This window comes from Melopsittacus undulatus, chromosome 1 (assembly GCF_012275295.1).
Source record: "Melopsittacus undulatus isolate bMelUnd1 chromosome 1, bMelUnd1.mat.Z, whole genome shotgun sequence".
NCBI classification, from domain to species: Eukaryota; Metazoa; Chordata; class Aves; order Psittaciformes; family Psittaculidae; genus Melopsittacus; species Melopsittacus undulatus.
The window spans coordinates 145,124,477-145,144,261 of record NC_047527.1 but is presented as its reverse complement, the minus strand read 5'-3'; the positions used below and the strand labels follow the sequence as shown (position 1 = coordinate 145,144,261).

At 41.5% G+C, this 19,785-nt stretch overlaps 1 protein-coding gene across 1 annotated transcript in view; it reads left to right on the top strand.

Annotated features, from left to right (window-relative positions):
* Nucleotides 1–19,785, top strand: part of GLI3 (GLI family zinc finger 3) — a 204,528-nt gene that overhangs the window by 132,988 nt on the left and 51,755 nt on the right. The window contains exons 5-7 of the mRNA XM_034061895.1: nucleotides 644–849; nucleotides 5,773–5,919; nucleotides 15,817–16,018. Coding sequence (XP_033917786.1) covers nucleotides 644–849; nucleotides 5,773–5,919; nucleotides 15,817–16,018 — 555 coding nt within the window. The remainder of the gene's footprint in view (nucleotides 1–643; nucleotides 850–5,772; nucleotides 5,920–15,816; nucleotides 16,019–19,785) is intronic.

The window sequence follows — 19,785 nt, the reverse complement described above, 5'->3', positions numbered from 1 at the left end:
CATCAGTCTCTGCTGCCATGCTAAACCCAAACATAATGCAGCAGTCTTTCTTCCTTTGCCACCATGTTTTCTGCATGTTTCATGGGAAGGGGCATCCCATGCTGCAGAGGACCTGGCTGTCTTAATAGCTAACAAAGTTTGGGTCTTCTGAAATTACTTGTGTATAAATGTGCAAACTTCCACTTTCAGGAGAGGTAAGCGGGCAAGTGAAGGGAGCGGGTGCAGTGTAGCTCTTAAAACTTATGCCGATAGCTATGTGGTTTTGAAGGTGTAAATGGTTCAGCATCTCAGAGTGTTTTCCATATTGCAGTAAGAATTAGTATGTGGTATACAGAGTGCATATTTCACACTAATGAAAGTGATTTTCTGCTGGACTCCATGGGGAAAGAGTTTTGATGGATGTAAAGATTAAACCAAGTATAAACTCAAGTTGAAATTCATTGGAGAAATGTTGCTAATATGGGTAGAGAGAAAAATTCATTTCCTATCCCTTTTCTTTCTAGGCAGTTGACTCTAGTGGAAGTTATTCCATGTGCAGCCCAATTCTTGTTCTTCAAGAAATGAATGTGTTACCTTTGCGGTGGTTTTCTTTATTGTATCAATAATGTGACTGTCTTTTGTTTGTTTTTCTTTTTTCTTCCAGGCCTTCTGCTTTATCAAGTAGCCCAACATACTCAGAGCTTCCGTTCCTTAGAATTTCCCCACACCGAAATCCTGCTGCAACATCAGAGTCTCCCTTCAGCACCCCTCACCCTTACATTAACCCCTACATGGACTACATCAGGTCCCTGCACAGCAGCCCATCCCTCTCCATGATCTCAGCAGCCCGTGGGCTCAGCCCAACAGACGGTGGGTTAAAACAGGCTTCCTGTTTTCTGTCACTGTACCAACTTAAGTTATATTAATCTTGTCAACATTTTTTCCCCCCTGTTCAAAGCAGCTTCATCAGGTTTGTCAGACATATTCATTATGTCATAAATGTTTCAATACTTCATCAGCCGATCATGGCTCATTTGTACATCTCACAAATGTTGAAAGTTCGGGGAGAAGGAAAAGACAAAAAAGCCCTGCCTCATTCAAAATTTAAGCTGGGAGGGTGGTGTAACTCTTGTGATATCTTTTGTTTGTGGGGCTGACCTGGGTTGTGATTCTGTTCTCCGAAGAAATCTGATGTATCGGCACCGATTTGAGACAGATTCTTCATGAGTGTTACATCAGCATATAGCCATAGAAGTCTTGAGGTGCAAAAGGCTTATTAATTAAAGTAGTATTTTTCTATCATGTAAAACATGCACTGATTTGTTATATTTAGTTAACAGTTCTGTGAAAATTATGTAGAATTATTTCAGCCAACAAGATGGCCAGATGAAGTGATGCTGATGTAGAAGAACTGATGATCAGGACTGGCCCCTTCACTTTAAAGAGTGAACAGTAGACTTGAGATATCAATTCTTTATGTCTTGGTGTGACCATGGCTATTACCAGGTTATTTGGGTTGAAGTGAACGCCTGTGATCACTCTTGTCATTATCTGGCACACTCCTTACTCATTTACGTTGGGAATTTTGCTGAAGTGAGCAATGAAGAGTTTCAGAAAGGCTCAATCTATTAGCAGTAAGTTTTTCAATAGTAGAGCAAACAGTCTGACATTTCAAAACAGTAGCATTTGCTGAGGAGAGCTAAAATACAGCATACTTGGAAACAAATATGTAGTGAAGATAATGAAACTGTTAACTATGGAAAAGATCTTCCCAACATCTGCAGAAACTTACCAAACAGAGTTAAACTGCCTTTAGCTGAATTTGAAAAATGAGCCATGCACCCTATCCAAATGGATAACTAATTAATCCTCACTTGTAAGAACATATACCTTTACAGTTAATCCATTAGTTATGGGCACATATTCTTATGAGAATAAATTTTAATGACCTATTGTCAATCAAGGTATATGGCATGCACATTGGGTTTTTCCTAGCAGCACTTGGGATGCTGTATGAATCCATGCTATTTCTACCCTCTTTATTTTAGCCAGGGTATTAAAAATATATATACTTATATTTTGAAGAAACAAGTTGAATCTCAGAAATACATGTTTTGACTTGTGGAGCTTTGGAGCTTTTGATATAGGATAAACATGATAGAGCTGTATTGAATGGCTTAAATTGGGAAGATTTTTGTGACATACATTTGAGCTTTTCACAGAAGCTGATATGAGGAACATTTCACTATCTTTCCTTTAATAATCTTCAGATCACATTCCTGTGGAATTTCATTGATGCTTAAGGTATGCTCCAGCAGCACATACAAAGAAAGGAGGGAAAGAAACCACCTATCACACAACCGTATGACATTAACCTATGTACATGCTTGGTCTCAGGCACTCATGGTCTCATCACTGAATTCACTTGTAGGTATGTAGTGCTCTGAGATACACTGGGCTATCTGAGCCAGCACCTAAGTCATGCTCCAGAAGAGCAGATACCTTCTAAAGGTGCTTTGCCCTGTTCCTCAGGCCATTAGTAATCTCTCTGAAACTCTAAGATGTCTCAGGATAGATTTTGGTTCCAGATTCTGACACCTAAATTTAGGTCTCTATAGAAATATGTCTTGTGATCCTGGTGTGCTGTTTGCCATTATAGTCCAATGAGGTCTAGGCGATGCACATGTTACACCTGGAGCTTCATCATAACTATGATAGTAATGTTTGGTGTTGGTTTAGGTCTTTGAAATATCTTGCCTCAACTCCCGCTGCCACCTTGGAAAGACAGTTCCCTCCTCTAAGGTCTGCCTCCTGCCTGCCAGCCTCATGTAGGTGTTTTGTGTACCCATGGGCTTTCAGATCACACAAAACACTGGGTGTGGACGACACAGTTGAGTGTGCTCTGTCTTAATGCTCTTCCCTTGAGCTTTCATTGCTCAAAGTCTTAGCCTTTCATAAATACAGGTTAAGCATATTAGCTTAAGCTTCTTTGTGTTTTAAACAAATACATGTTACTTCATGTTTCCTGAGGGCTCACAGCTCACCTTTGATCACTTACCACAGCCCAGGTGTTGTGCAGCACCTCGTGAAAATACAGTAACTTGACTGAGGCATCAGAGGTGTTCTAGTGAAATGACATGCTCATTGAAAAGCTGATGAATTTGTTCTCTGGAATCCATAGTTTGTTGTGTGATCCATCAGGTGTGCACTTAAATGCTTTTATCACGTGTAGGTTCCTGGGATCAGATAATCCAAGATAGGGCTTGGGCATTATGAGAATGCAAATAAACCCCCCTGTGATTTAAAGGGGTGCAGGCACATAATGTACTAATAACATAATGGACATAGATGGCTTAAGTCATCTAGCATTTAAACTGTGAAGACTTGGAAGTTGTTACTGTTCTTCTGAAATTCATAGCAAGATTTCTCTTGCTACCCTAACTGCTTTAGGCCAGTCAGATAATTAGGTCAGTGTACTATTGGGCTTAGTCTGTCGACTCACAGATCTGGAGATGGCCAGGAGCCAAAACAATCTGGAACATAACGAAGAGCAGTTTCATGTTCACTGCAAGTCTTGCCAGCTGTAATTAATGACTGCCTCAGCAGCACTAATGGTGGAGTGTCTTCTGTCTCGTCACTTCACCTTATCCAGCAGCATCGATGCGGCAGGGGTGGCAGAAGATTCATCCGAGTAACACAAAGGGATGGGGCAGGGGTAGGGATTGCATTGTTGGTACATGTAGGGTAGAGTGCTCAAACGAAGCTCAGCAGTGCCCGCAGTGCAGAAGCAAATGCCCCCCCTTTGTAAAGAAGAGCAGGGGCAAAGCTGAAGCTATCCAGGAATAAACAGGAGAAAGATTCAGGGCTGCGGGCCTGCCCGTTTACCCTTCATTTACCCTTCATGCAATACATCATTTAGTAGGCTAATTTTTTATGTTTGAAGAAGGTAGTAAGGAATGATCTTTAAAGAGGACCAGAGCATTTCTCAGCATATGGAGCATTCAGTAATGCCATTATGTGCTCGCTGTGTTTTCTGCAGGAGTTCATTTTAAAGTTTGCAGCCAGTGTTATTGTTAGTTAACCCAGACACTGAGGTCAGAAAGCTCAGGAAGCATTTTCAGTGTGTCTGGAAAGATATGATGGTTACTTACTACAGTAAAACTTTTAACATCAGTGACTCAGTGCGAGTTACTCCTCTCTTAAAACTCGCTCTGAATATTTTTCTTGCCCTTTCACAGAAAGTGGTGGTGGCTGAAGTAGATTATATTTAATTGAGAGATCCATTCGTAATGTGGAAAAAATGCCAACAGCCTTTAATTTATCTCAGCTCATTTTTTATGCCATTCCCATTCCTTTTTGATGTGCTTTTATTTTTCTGAACCTTTCCTGAAATTGGTTATATTTAATCTCGTAACATCAAAAGCGCATTCTGCTATTTTCTTTGGTAAAAATAAAGGCAGATTATTGTGCACTTGAGAAATCTGTTGCTGAATAAACTTTTCTCCAGACTCCAGTGCTATGTTTACCTCCTTTCCATGTCAGTGTTGATTTTTTGCTTCTCATGTTTGCATTTAGGCTTCAATTCTGTAACCTTAACATGAGTTACCCTTTTTAAGAATACTGTGTAATGACAATATTCAGGTTAAGTTGGTAGCTCAGAGAAAATCAGCTTAAACTTGTTTCCATTCAAGAATCAGTTCCTGGGATCAAAGAGAAATCTCATTAAATAACATAAAAGAATACAGAAATAATCTGTTGGGGTGTAGCCCATTAACCTAAGGCACTTGAAGTGGTTTAGGCAAACTTACTTACCAACTTCTGGTGAGCAAAGCATAAGGAAGTCTGAACTGTTTTGCAAGTGCGACAAGCAGAGAGCAGAGGGGAGGGCTGCTCACCTCATGAAATGACCTCTGTTTCCTGTAGCATCTGAAGCTTGCCGAGATGGGGTGATACTAAATTTTTTTGTGGATTTCTGTGTTTGTGCAGAGTTATCCATTAGTTGAAGCATGCTTGGAAACTGCAGGGGAACAGAATGCTCACGTATTATTCTTAAAGGAGAGAAAGGCTAATACAAGTCATTATCAGAGGACTGAATTGTTCATCATCTTGCTTACGGGACTTAGGGCCTATCTGGTCATGTTTACAGACACTCTTTGACTTTGCAAACATGCTTTAGTCAAGTACACTTCATATATGAACTTTGAAGGATGGGATGCTCACATTCATTGACTTCGGTCTGTCCTCCCAAAAACTGCTCCTATGTTATTCATGGACAAGTAGTAATTGTCCTGAAAACATGCTTTGTCCTTGTTTTCTCCTCAGTTTGCACACAAAGTGCCACTGTGAGTGAAAAATCTGGTCCTCTAAGCAGAGACTCCAGAAACTTCAATGCTTATGGAAGTTCAAGCCTGTTGTTACCTTAAGGACAGAGTCCTTGGGGCCAGGGATGAGGTAAATGGGAATAAAACTCTAGGAAGGTTTTCCTGCCTTTTTATGTCACTACATAAATCATGCTAGTTTCCATTGCCGTCAGCCTGTCACTTTTTGAGTCACTTAATAATAAATATAAAAATATGAGATCACCAAGCTCATTAATATTTTATGCCTTGCTGTTTTTTGAATGGTGTCTTTGCAGTCTCAGTGGCTGAAATATATTGACTGGCAGTGGCATACTGCAGATGTTGCATTACATTAAAAAATAAACAAGCTGTTTTAATAGCCAGCGGTGTGATAAAACTTTCCTTCTCGTTTATCTTACGTCATTAACGGCGTTTTTTATGTTGTGTTTTTTAGCTCCACACGCTGGCGTCAGCCCAGCTGAATATTACCATCAGATGGCTCTGTTGGCAGGCCAGCGCAGTCCGTACGCAGACATCATTCCTTCAGCTGCCACTGCAGGAGCCGGTGCTCTTCATATGGAATATCTTCACGCCATGGATAGTAAGTGATGTTTTCTAGACAGTCCTACAAAGGGAACCACAAAGGTTGTTCCTGGCCTGACCCAAAAGGCCTCCCTACAGATAGAGAAGTGGGAGTAAGAGTAAGCCTCCTCATGAGGATGGAGGGCCAAAGCATAGATTGCCAAGGATACAAGGGTTATGTCAAGTCTGAAAGTAAACTTTGAAAATAAGCAGGGAGAGGAACTGGACTGCTCCAGAAAACAGGTTATAAATTTTATTTCCAGCAGGGCTGGAGTGCTTTTGAAAATGTCCTTTTCTGTTCACAATCAGTAACTCACTTTGGTCGTTAGGGTGAGTATTTCCCTGATGAGCTCTCTGTTAATAGAAGGTTTACATCTGTGTTTCCATTAGGAGAGCATGCTCCCCTCCTTCTTACGTAGCAGTAGCCATGCTTGCAAGTTGTGTATCATAGACTGATAGACTTCGAGAACACTTCCAAGATGAAGCAGTTCACTGAATTCTCAAGGATTCTGACATATTTTTCCCTAATATTAAGTGCCTTCTTTACCTACATGAAAATCTTTCAGACCTCTAATCTGTCCCCCTTTCTCTGGAGAAGGAGGAAAAGAGAGCATTCCAAACTGCTCATTACTGCTGCTTTTGATCAGCCAGAAGGGATTATACAGAGCACTCCCCTCTAGTTGTAAGATGCTTACTTGCTTTTAGGTATGTACTCCATTCCTTCCAACAAGGGTGTCCTGGGTTCAGCTGTAGCAGTTACTTTTCTCTGTGGCCAGTGCTTCTGAGAAAGCTTTTTCCAAATCCATTACTGTTTTGGCATCAATTTCTTGAGCCTTTTTAACTGACTGCAAAAACCAGTTTTCTTTCTCCTCTCTGAGGTTATGGTTCTCCATGGGATGCTTTGCAATCCATGGGTGCTGTTCCACCTGTTCTCTGAGCATCTGCAATTCAGCCTTTCAGTAGATGCCAGGGAGCTGTCTTCTGCTGATGGGGTGGAACATAAATGATAGCCTCCAGTATTATTCTCTGTGGCCAAAGCTTCTAAGAGTGGTGATGCACGCCTGTGGTCCCAGCTACTCTGAAGGCTGAGCCTGCCAGATCACTTGAGCCTGCTCTAAGGCCGGCATCAGTATGGTGAGCCCCAGGGAGCCATATTGATGTGGAGGTTCAAGGGTTAAGGAGGTGTGAACTGGCCCAGTCGGAAACTTGAGCCAGTCAAAGCTCCCATGTTGGTCAGTAGCGGAATCACGCCTGTGAATAGCCACCGCAACGTAGCCTGAGCAACACAAAAGGGACAAGGATTCCTTTTCTGAGGGGTGGTACAGTGGAAGAAGTTTTTGAGAAAAGGAAGAAAATAATCCAAACCCTTCTGAAGGCTGGTTTTGCTGTAAAACAGAGGTGAAGGGACCTGCACAGGAGATTGAATTTTTGGGAATAAAATAACAGGTCCCCACAGATGTGATCAACAAGATAACAGCAATGTCTCCACCAACTAGTAAGAAAGAAACACCAGCTTTCTTGGGTGCTGTGGGGTTCTGGAGAATGCACATCCCAAATTACAGATCGATTATAAGCCCTCTCTATCATGTGACCCAGAAGAAGAATGATTTTAAATGGGGCCCTGAGCAACAACAAGCCTTTGAGCAAAAACAAGCCTTTGAGCAAATTAAACACGAGATAGTTCATGCAGTGGCCCTTGGACCAGTCCGGACTGGCCCAGATGCACAGAGTGTACTATACACCACAGCTGGGGAGAATGGTCCTACCTGGAGCCTCTAGCAGAAAGTGCCAGGGGAGACTCGAGGTCGACCCCTTGGCTTTTGGAGTCAGGGTTACAAAGGAACTGAGGCCAGCTACACCCCAACGGAGAAAGAGATACTGGCAGCCTATGAAGGGGTTCAAACTGCTTCGGAAGTGATTGGCACTGAAGCACAGCTCCTCTTGCCACCCTGCTTGCCTGTGCTGGATGTTCAAAGGCAGGGTCTCCTCTACACATCATGCAACTGATGCTACATGGAGTAGGTGGGCTGCGCTAATTACACAACGAGGTCAAATAGGAAATCCCAGTCGTCCAGGAATTCTAGATGTCGCAGTGGACTGGCCAGAGGGCAAGGATTTTGGAATGTCACCAAAGGAGGTGATACGTGCTGAAGAGGCCTCACCATATAATAAACTGTCAGAAAGTGAAAAGCAATATGCCTTGTTTACTGATGGGTCCTGCCGTATTGTGGGAAAGCATCGGAGATGGGAGGCAGCCGTATGGAGTCCTCAGCGACAAGTTGCAGAAACTGCTGAAGGAGAGGGTGAATCGAGTCAGTTTGCCAAGGTGAAAGCCATCCAGCTGGCCCTGGACATTGCTGAATGAGAAAAGTGGCCAGTACTTTATACTGACTCATGGATGGTGGCAAATGCCCTCTGGGGGTGGCTGCAGCAATGGAAGCAGAGCAACTGGCAATGCAGAGGTAAAGTCCCTGTGGTGCATGTAAAGAAATGGCTGGTGAAGGCAGTCTGGGGTATTCCTACCTCACGTAAAGGCAAACCCAGTCATGGGTTTGCTTTTGCTCAGGGACCTGGATACTGTTGGTGGCTAATGTGGGAAGATGGGGGAGTTCTCAAGGGAATTCCATTTTGGGAGGAAGCAGCCAGTTAGCTCAATTATATGCTGTTGTCTGCTGTGTAACACTTCTATAGCCCATTAGTTAGATGCCCATCTCCACCACTCTGGGCTTTGAAAAGAAGATACGTATTGTTGTGATCATCAGCAGAGAATAAAGTCATGGGAAAGCCAGCAGCAGCAGCAGAACTGTCCTCAGGACACCATCGACTGACCCTGACTTCAGTCATCATCCCAACAAAGCATGAACTTTGATGAAACCGGACGAGTTCAGCAGTGACTAGATGAGTCCAGGAGGAAGCAGAGGCAGGACACCTGACCCAACCAAAGGAGGGTATTCCATACCACAGCACATCATACACAGTATATAAACTGGGGGGGGGGGGGGGAGTTGCCTGGAAGGCCCAGGTCAGTTTGGGCTGGGTATCGGTTGGCAGGTGAGCCTTGTATTGTGCGTCCCTTGTGTTTATTGGTTTCTTTTCCACTTTTAGTTTTATATTCTCTGCCCTTGTCATTCCCATTATTATCATTATTATTGGTGGTAATTCTTATCTCAGCCCGTGGGATTTATGTCTTTTCAGTTCTCTTCCCCATCCCTCCGGGAGTCAGGGGGAATGAGTGAGCTGGGCTTAAACCATAACAAAGGGAAATAAAAGATGGTGGTGAGAAATGGTGGTGACTGTTGACTCTTGCTAGGTAGTACAATGCAATACAATAACATTAGACCACATTGTGTCCTACAGCCTTTTAAAACCTTTGTTAGCATGTTAGTTTCTTCTTCCCTTGCTGTTGGCTGCATGCCATAGCTGCTGGTCTCAAGGAGTGTGGGAGTTGGGAGGTTCACCTCTGGAATACATGGGAATATAGATAGCTACCCCTGCAGAGCATGTGCCTGGGAGTGGGAAGCAGTTGACTGACCAACAGTTTTTATGAGAATCAGGCAAGACAGATAGTTGTGGAACTGGGCAGAGAAACGAGTTTTATTCTGTTACCTTGATAGTGAAGGGTTTTCTAATTCAGTTTCTGTTTTCAGTCTCACTGCACTAGTAGCGTGTACAATGATTTTACAGTAATGTGACATACCTTGAACCCACTTAAGAAACATAATAAACCCACACAAGTAGTCTGGACTTAAACCAGAAATTAATGTGCAGGCTTCAGTGCTTGAAAGCTTAAGAATATGATACTTCCTGATGTGGATTTTGAGAGGAATAGGGAGAGATGAGGTACGCTGCTAATGCATTTGATGCATGTTAGTAAGATCTTGCAGAAGTTGCACATGGTTTGGGTAGTGTTCCAGTTGTAAGAACAAATCTGTATCTTGTATGAACGGACATGACTTCATTGAAGTAAAAGTATGATAGAATCATAGAATAGTTTGGGTTGGAAGGGACCTTGAAAGGTCATCTAGTCCAACCCCTGTCTGCAGGGATACGTCATACTTTCAGTGGTTTTGATTTCTGGAGGGAAAGAGTTTCTGAATGCATATAAATAGCAGAGCCAAACCACGTATTTGGATGCAGGCTTGAATGAATGAGTCTATTCAGTCTGTAGGAAGATCAATACCCAGGTGTATGCCAGAAAACTGAAGAAAACCAGAAACATTGCAGTGCTCATACAACTAATGGCATTTGCACAAAGGACCTTCATGTGTTAGTAGAGACTGTGTTGCTTATAATCTACATAGAATTACAGCTTTCACATTCCAAGAGCATTATCACTTCTTATGTTTTGACTTTCGCTCATAACTTCAGCCCATTCATAAAAGGTACCTAAACAGTATCTCTAATAAGGATATTTGCTGTCACCAGCTTTAGCTGCAGTATATTTGAGATGTGCTCTTTGTGTTTGGTTTTTAAAACGGAGATCACACATTTGAGATTCATTATAGCAGCAACTTTTCAATTAGGGATTATTTCAGAGTTAAAGACAAAAAAAATGTGCACCACTATTATGCAAATGGGTTATTTTTAAACAGTAAATAGAGAATTAAAATAAGAGTGAATCCTACTAAGGTCACTCAGCTCACCTTCTCTATTTGATGAGAATGTCAGGCAATAGTTGCTTTTATCTAAATAGAATATGAAGTTACCCTTTTACTTTGTAAAAACTAATTAAAACTATCTTAACTTGCATGGCTATACAGTAAATTAATTGTCATTAAGTAGGAATCTGAATGTCCTATCATTCATCATGCTAAAGAAAACCCCTTTCTTCTTTGTCAGAATTCTAGATTAGAAACAAGAACAAAACAATTAGTGGGAAGCTGATATTAAGACTTCTCTTAAAAAAAACAATGCCCATGTTTGCGTTTAACAACAAAGTACAGTGATCAGTGCAAAGCGGTGCCATTTGGTTAGGTCTTTCTTCTTACGGGTTTGTATAGTGATCTTAAAAGTACTCTTTTGCCTTTGCCCAGTCTTGTCAAAGGAAGCAGGAGAGAGACTGGTAGTTTCCCTCATTATCTGCTATCAAATTCTCAGCAAGTTGAGTTAACTCACTCAAAGGCTGCTGCTCATTTATTGCACACAACAACCAAACAGATACAAGCAAGACGTTGTTCTTCTTGTGTGAAGCAAGTCTGTCTCCTAATTGTGTGGTTATACAGCATCTAGCACAGTAAATTGGCATCTCTATCCTCTCCAGCAGTACAAATAGTAATTCTAACAGCAGCATGCACAGGACTCAAAAGCATGTTTCATGCAGTTTGTGGCCTTTTGTTTTGCTCTGTGATGCTTGAAACTGATTTCAAGATGGGGATGAGTGGGACAGGCATTAATCAGAATGTTAAATCTTTCCTAAAGAGCAGACTTCTTGAAGCTGTGAAATTCACTGTCCGTGAACTGTCTAATGTATTGTGGAAGAATAAGGCCAATAGTGTGTATGCTTGGTTGTCATTTTTCCTCATTCTGTCCTGTGTGGCATGAAAAGTGGAACAGAATTTTCTTGGATGCTATAAAGCTTTTCTACGGTATTGGTAGCCAGAATCCCTAACCCAATCTTTCCGTTGTCTTGCTTGATCTAAAAGAGTCAGATGTGGTACCTCTCAGTGTAACATTAAAGTAACTAGGAGGGGTGTAGATGGGGATGGTATTGATAGTACCATGGTAAAAAAATGACAGCCTTTTGTGTTTGATACCCGCATTTTTTCACTTTGGAAATACCTTTTACTCTGCTTTTAAATTGTATTCAATGGAAGGCAAGCATGTTGCCTGAGGTTTCTAGATTCAGCCTGAGAGTATTAACATTCTCACTCTGATTAACTTTTGCCTATGTTCACTCAGGATGGGAGTTTCTTTTCTTTTTCAAGGGTACTCAGCATTGACCTACCCCTTTTGGCATTAGAGACACTGATAGCAACCCAGTTGATGTGAAGAATTTGGCCAGCCTGAAGGGTTAATCCAATGTAAGAAGCTTTGGACTGAGTTTGATTTCTGATTTTCAGGCACAGTTGGAGAATGAGGGTGGAATAGCAAAGCCATTCCTTTTCCTCTCATACTGATGACAGATTTACCAGCTAAGGCAAAATTGATGACAAATGAAGTGTTTCCATGAAGTGAAAACAAAGTTTACACATCTATGAGCAGAAGCCAGAAGGAAGAAGAAAGAAAAGCTTTTAAAAATCAAGCTTTCTATTTTCATAGCCTTCAACAAAAACTGGTGCTGGGGACAGGTTCAGAGAAGTTTGATTTAAAGGGATGGAATAAAAAGGGTTTGATGAAGTTTGATTTAAAAGGATGGGATAAATGATACGTGTCTGAAGATTGCCTTATAAATGATTAAGCAAGGCTAAAAACTTCAACTCAGAAATCAAATTCATGGGCAGATTTGCTGGATGGCATATTCAATTTTTGAAATTTATGATGGAGATAGATATCTGTTATTTTAGAATTGATCTTCATCTCAGGAGTAAGATTTTTTTCTTCTGTCACCTGCTGGGTTCTTGTTGGCACACTCAGTCTTTGCTATCAACTACTGACTTCCTATTACTTCAGTGTCTACTCCAGAAAGGTGACATTCCTCACCAAATCTTCACTGTCAGCTTCCATTTGTATGCTTTGCCAAAGCTGATGGTTGAGTTTATTTTCAACACTTGAGCAAAGGTAAATGGATTTTCAATGAATCAGTGCATTTTGGGCGGTTTTAAAGCGGTATCGAGTAGGGAGTGTAATGCTTTGGGGAGAGAATACTGTGAGCAGATGAACATCTCAAGTTGCTAAATAAATACTGAAGTGTTTGTTTTTAAAATAAATGCCTAGCCAAGGCTGAAAGCTTCGGTTTGGTATTCAGAGGCACTGACAAATTATGCCCTATTCCTTTTTATAGTAACATACTAAGTAAGACTGATGTTAAGCCAAATTAATGGTTTAGCAAATGTCCTGCAGTGTAACAAGTGGTCATCTCGTGCTTAAGGCTTTTTAGGTTTGTGAAACCTAATTAAACCATGAAGATCTGAAAAAACAGTAATTCCATTTAATTGTATTTTCAGTTTTGAAAAGTGGCCTCCCTTGAAGCCAGTCCCCCTCTCCTGTGGCCAGACTCTTGTCTGCCTCAGCTGTTGGCCTCCGCTGTGAAGCAGAAATACTCTTCTTTTTTGCAGGAGTCTGTTGGCCCTTAGGACATTGTTCCCACCCCAGGTAGATGGAGGGGATCCATTTCTCCAGGATCGTAAGAGCTTTGAACAGTTGTCAGTAGTGCCTGTTCAGTCCTCTCTTAGATGCATGCTGGAGTACTGATGAGTCTACTTGGGCGGTTCTGGTACGCAAAATAAATGGTGTCTAATGGCAAAAGGCAGGAAAACTCAACTGTTGCCTCAAGCTTTATTGCCCAGCCTAGCTTCAAAGGAGAGGTACTCAAGTGCTAGTATTATTAACAACTGCCCACATTTCTTTTTATCAAACCTATGCACCCTTTCTCTAGTTAGCATCCGTAGCCGTCAGTCCGTGTTTAGCAGGCTTGTAATGAATTTCTGGAAGAAGTGGAAATCCCTTTGTGGTGTCAGATTCAAGACTGGACTTTAAATCCATAAGAAGTAATTTTTCAAAAGCATTTCTGCTGGAAGTCACATTTGCAACTGTTCATACATGGTCATCAGCAGCACCTGACGTCTCAGTTGTAAATACAGATATTTAAGTACGTGTTGCTTATCAAAAGAAAGGGTGCTGTGCTTGTCCTTCTGAGCATCTCTTCTGGTTTCTTGCTGGCATGATGAGGTCTGTGCCCACCCATTTTAGGAAGACATTATTATGTCCATGTGACTGCAAATTGTTCCTGTTGTATATAGCACACCATTGGAATGCCTGGTAGCAACACACAGTACTGTGATAGCAGTGCTTTCACTTTGCTGGTCAGCGTATGTCTAGCAGGTCTTCCTTGTCCCCTGCTGTTTAACCAGGAAGACTGGTACTTGCCTATCCCCTTGTAAAACCACTATAACTGAGTTTATTCACCTATAAAGGACTTGAATTGTATCCTTAGCTGAGGCAAATTACATTACCACTGACTTCAGAGGTGGTGTTCTCATTCATGCTGCCTGAACAGTCAGCAGAGGAGAGCTGTGGATCAAAGATGTAAGTGTGAAGTATGACTGTATTTTCTTACCATGACATGTATCTTGTATTTCCTTATTAAATATGTTGCAGCTTCTTAGAGCTGCTCATTGTTGTTGGTTTTTATTTTAGCACAACTAAAAGGCCTCTGCCTTTAAAGACAAAGCACAGCACTAATAAAGTATCAAACAGACACAGTACAATAGCAGGCTCATAAAAAGGAGATAAAACAGATTACATAAAATAACATGTAGTAGCTTTTGGGAAGAAATAAATGACTACACCTAAGCTTTAAATGATGAATCAAGGGCATGAATATTCATTGAAAGACTGAACCAGTATGAGCTAAGGCCTATTGTAGAGACAGAACACAAAGCGAAAAAACCCTGTTAGCCAGATGGCAAAGAGACTTGACACCCATGTTGGCTGTTGGGGCTGATCTAAGCACAGTTTAGGAAGAGGGCTGTAGATGGAGATCTGATCACACAGTCACAGCAGCAATAAAATGGCAGCTTTTAAGACCAGGTGAAAATCTTGGGTAACATGCACAGAAAGAAGGGCAACCCACTCAGGTGTGTAAGGAAAATGTAATAGCTGATTCTGATCCAGCTCTGTCCTCAGAGTGAGTTTAATCAAGTCATTTGGGCTGTTCTCCTCACTAATGTTAAGTATACATAAATTTAAATACCCTGCTAAAAAAGTCATCCTGGGCACTAAGACATGAGCAAGAATTAGGAAAGGCTTTTGGTCAACTATAAATTATTAGCAAGTTACAGAGAATGTCAAGGACTGTAAAGTAAGCATCATACTCAAGACCTGCATGACCCTGGCTGTCAGGAGCATTAGGACTCAGTCCTTTACTAGAGGTTAAAGGGATTAAAAGGGTAGAAGCAGCAGTATAGTCAAAGGAAACAGTTCAGTATGAAGTGGGGAAGCTAATTCTCTCCTTGGTCTCAACTGAGATCAAAAATAATTAAATAAAGGGAAGAAATTTACGGTGATGTATCTTCCATCAGGACTGCAGAGAGTTGGGGTGACACAGTAAAATAGACCAGAAGAGCTGGAGATAATTCAGAGCAGCACAGAAAATTTAGAAGTGCAATATATATTTATTTAAATCTGTATGGCTGCTGTCTCTTTGCTGCTTTGAAAAGTTTAAGCTCTAGTTTTAAGGAAATTGTCAGTCATAGGCCCCTGTACGCCCCAACACAAGAGTATAGTGGGATCCTGGACTAATTCAGATAAAGCTTACTGTTTCACAGTCTAATGCATCAAGTATCGACCAGGCAGAATTATGGTCAACAAAGGAAAATCGGCCTCATCATTTCTATATTTTATTTTATAATTATAGCTTTGGCTGTATGTATAAAGTGATGCAGCTTTGGGTTTGCAGGTAGCCCGGATCTGAACCGCTGTCTCGTTGCTCATGGTTGAATTAATGATGTGAATGTCTAAGAAGCCATCAGATTCATAAATCATCAGAAATGAGAGGGATAACTCATAAAAGTCTTTTCCTTTTGTTTAGCAATTTATCATTTTGCTTGCACATTAATAAACAGAGCTCCCCTGAGGTAAGCCACAGGAAGACAGATTTTTCTTCCTAATTTTCCTCAATCGTAGCCAGTATATCACAAGTGGAGAGAGTAGGCTTGTCACAGCATGTTGGTATCTTGCGACTCCCTTTACCCATCACTGATAACAAATAAATGCGATTAAGTACCCTGGTGGATAATTATTTGTGTTTACATAACAGGCGCCAGGTTTCCGAGTCCAAGATTGTCAGCTAGACCAAGCCGGAAGCGTACGTTGTCCATATCCCCCCTATCTGATCACAGCTTTGACCTTCAGACCATGATACGGACATCTCCAAATTCCTTGGTCACAATTCTGAATAACTCTCGTAGCAGTTCCTCAGCCAGTGGTTCTTATGGCCACTTATCTGCAAGTGCAATAAGGTAAGAACAGCATTTTCTACCTCTATTACATATTCTCATTTACATGTTATACACACAAACACAAAGGTGAATGTATACTCACATCTTTAAGCCGTTGTTGTGTTTTGTGAATATGTGTATTTTGTAGTTTCTATAATATACGTTCACTGTAGCTTAATTTAAAGTACAAAATACTTCTGTCCTTCTTGCTCAGAAAAGTAACCACAAGGGCATATTATTGTCCAGTGCAGGTAACGCTCTGTCTGACCACAGTCATGGTGTATGTGTCCTCAGGAATCTATTTGCAGAGAACCCTCTCCAGGATGGGTTTGTTACTTAAGCAACTTGAGTTCTTATGGCCATAGATATAAGTGACAGTGAAATATTCCTGCATTACAGTCATCAGAGGGTAAAGCACAGACATGTAGTACTGTTCAACTAAAACGTTTGCTTAGACCTTCTGGGTATTTATCTTCAAAGATAAGACTTTCTGTGGCTAAATTATCGGTTCTTTTCTGTACCAAGGAAGTACTGTTATTGTCCAGCACCATCAGAAATGCTGGGATTTCCACTTGGTCACTCCACTTGCATGTGCAAGGAAACAGCTAAAAATGGCTGTTCTGGAGGTAGAAGAGCAGAGTACCAAGGGTAGGTTGGGCAGAAGTTGTGCAGGAAAGGGGAATAAACAGGGCACAGGGAGAAGAGACAAAAGTAAGAATGTCAAAAAAGAAAATGAAGAGAAATAAAAGGAGAGCAACTGCAGAGCATTCTTCTATTTGTGGCAGTGTTATATGTTACCTGAAAAAAGCTCCTTTGGTATTCCAAAAAGAATTCCCCACCTCCCCAGAGTCTCAGAAAATACTGGTTTTGCATTTGTGGCCCTCAAACAAAGAGTACTGCTGGTCCTTGGCTTAAAAGCAGCCTCCACCTTCAATTTGCAATGAGGCAAAGGAGCAAGTCCCCACAACAGTTTCTTGGGATCTAAAAGACTCATTTTTGGCAAGGCTCAAACATACCTCTCCGGCAAAAATGACACAACTTCAAAACCCGGCTATGGGGATTTGCACTTAGGGAGAAAATGGGGCACACAACTGGTGTGTTAGAAACCACAAGCCTGCCAAACTTTGGAAGTGACAGCACTGTAAATATTTGGTATTAGTTTAAGTGCTGTTGGGTTTTTTTAAGCATTTTGTTTAAATAGTAGTGCTTCATAGCTCTGATGTACTTGAATAGCTGTATAGTATTTCACAGGTATGATATCATAGCTCTGCAATACATCTCTGCAATCTGTGTAACCACAGGCCCAATTATGAAGCTCCATAATGTGTAATATGATTTATGTCAATAGCTGGCAGCAACTTTGGACCACATCTGTTAAAGACATGTGCTTTGTGGAGGTGTACTGTGCCTTTGATTAAGATGGGATGGCACTTTAATTGCTAACCTCCTTTTCCATTGCTTATAACTTCGGTAGAGCAAATAGTGCATGGAAACTGGCATAATTTCTACAGTGTAGTTCAGTCTTCCCTCCTTTTCCTCTCAGCTGGAAATGGTTGGTATGTGTTTTTGACACATAGAATCACAAACCTAAGGACCATCCCTGCAGGCCCAGAGCTGGATGAATAGGTTTGTTGAACTCAGTTGTGGAACTAGAGTGAGTTTTAGGAAGAGACTGATTAAGGATGTTAAGGAGTAGAACAGTAAGTCTTGTGAACTGAAGAAAGCAAGGCTTGTGTGCCTGAGCCTATGGCTGGCTGAAGCTTTCATCACTTCCTGGTCATGCTTTCCAGGAATGCATAACCTGGAATTTTACACAATTTTGAATTAATAATATTTTTTCGTTTTGATAAGAGTGTGTGTGTTCAACCTGAAAAGTTGGAAATGCACAGCTTCATTCTTCCCAGGGGAAAGGAGAGAAAGGGAGAGAGCAATCCTCTTTCTTCAGTTTTGCAACTGGCCTCTGTTTGGTGCCCTGTAACTTCTCCCGTGTGAACCTGTCTATAAAAGAGTTACACCAAAATAAACAGTGACGTAAGGTATTAAACCCAAGCCACATTTCATTGCTTTAATAAATTGCAAGACTAAATAGCAACAAGACTATGAGTAAAGCGTAATATGTTACAGTTCACTGTACTGTAAATAATGCATTCAACACAAGAACTGCTGTACTGCACTGTGCCATCAATCCATAGGTTCATCCTGTTTAATATCTTGTCTGCAACAGTGATGAAAGTCTAGAAAACACTTGTCCTAGTGTAAAATCCCAGCTTCTGGAAGCTTGCAGGTAAATCTCGTAGAGGTTGCTGCAAGAAAATGGTACAGTTTAGCAGCCCACTAGATGGAATTGGAGACAGGCAGTTTTCATATTTTAGGCAACATCAGTAGCATTAATGACACATTATGATAGCATTGTGCAGTTCTACTTTCGGATCTTGTGTCCAGTCAGTTTTAAGTTAGCCAAATAGTTTACACTTGGCAGCATTTTTCATGACAGATACCTGTCTAATGCTGAGTATTTCCAAAAAGCGTCATCAAAGCTATTGACTTACCAGAATAAAGCTAGGGAAGAAGAGACTAAAAGACCTCTTGCTACCTTTTCACTGAGAATCTTAATATTTGCCAGTAATGTTGCCTTGATGCTGTAGATCTGATTTTGCTGTCTTTGAGAAATTGTCCCATTCAGCCAAGTGATAAAAGCCCTCAGGAGGTTTCTATTACCATGTGTTAAATAGCCTAAGCATTCAGCATGTTCCAGTCCAGGACCCATAGACAGGAAGGAGGACCTTTCCCTGCAGCTGCATCTCTGGTTAATCTAGTACCTCCTTGGGAAGCATGTGGAGGCTAAGCTGCCTGCCCAGCTGTAACAGCCTTGTGAAAAAGAAAGCAGTCTTCAGGGGAAACAGGAGTCAGAGCAGGAACTGTCCAGGTTAAGTAAGCTGAGACCAAATGCTTTTCTATAACATAACATAGGATTGCATTAGAAGAGAGAAAAAGCTGCAGAATAAAGCATGCAGAAGCCAGTCATTAAGGAGAATGAAGGTACTGCCCTCTTGTGATTGTGCTTTGATACCATCTTTAATTTCAGGGTTGCACAGTATTTTTTTGTATGGCCCCTGCCTGCTTCAGTGCTGCTCAGGCTGAACATCCTTTCTGCATCAGTCAGAGCTACAGGACCCTGCCTCAGTTGTCCCAGGCAGCTGTAGAAGAGGAGGGAGCTTCTTACCAGGTAGTTTGCTGCCTGAAGAATGGACCCTGCTCTCAAAACACAATCCCAGCCTGATGATGGGCAAAGTGAACTAGTTAGAAGTGACCACGAGGCTCATACAGTTTCTCTTCTGGATATCTGGACTACTACTCCTAATGTATCAGGGGAGCTGGGTTGCTCACAGATACAGCTTGAAGTTACTTCATTAGGAGGGTGGTGAGGCACTGGCACAGATTGCCCAGAGAGAGGTTGTGGCTGCCCCATCACTGACAGGGAGGTTGAACCAGATGACCTTTTAAAATCCCTTCCAACCCAAACTGTTCTATGATTCTGTGACTCCTGTTCTGAACATTTCAGGTACTGTGTCATGTTAATTAATCTGGCAGAACTGGTCTTCATGTCTGAAATTGGGCAACCACGATGAGTGGCACTTTTTAACCTTCACCTTCTGTGACTCCTGTTCCTGTGCAAAATGAGTCCTTCCGCTTCACCTCAGAGGGAGGTTGAAAGCATTGATATTTGTGAAGCAGTTACTAATCCTGCAGGGGGAAAAGGGATGTGTGCTCACATAACTAAAAGCTGA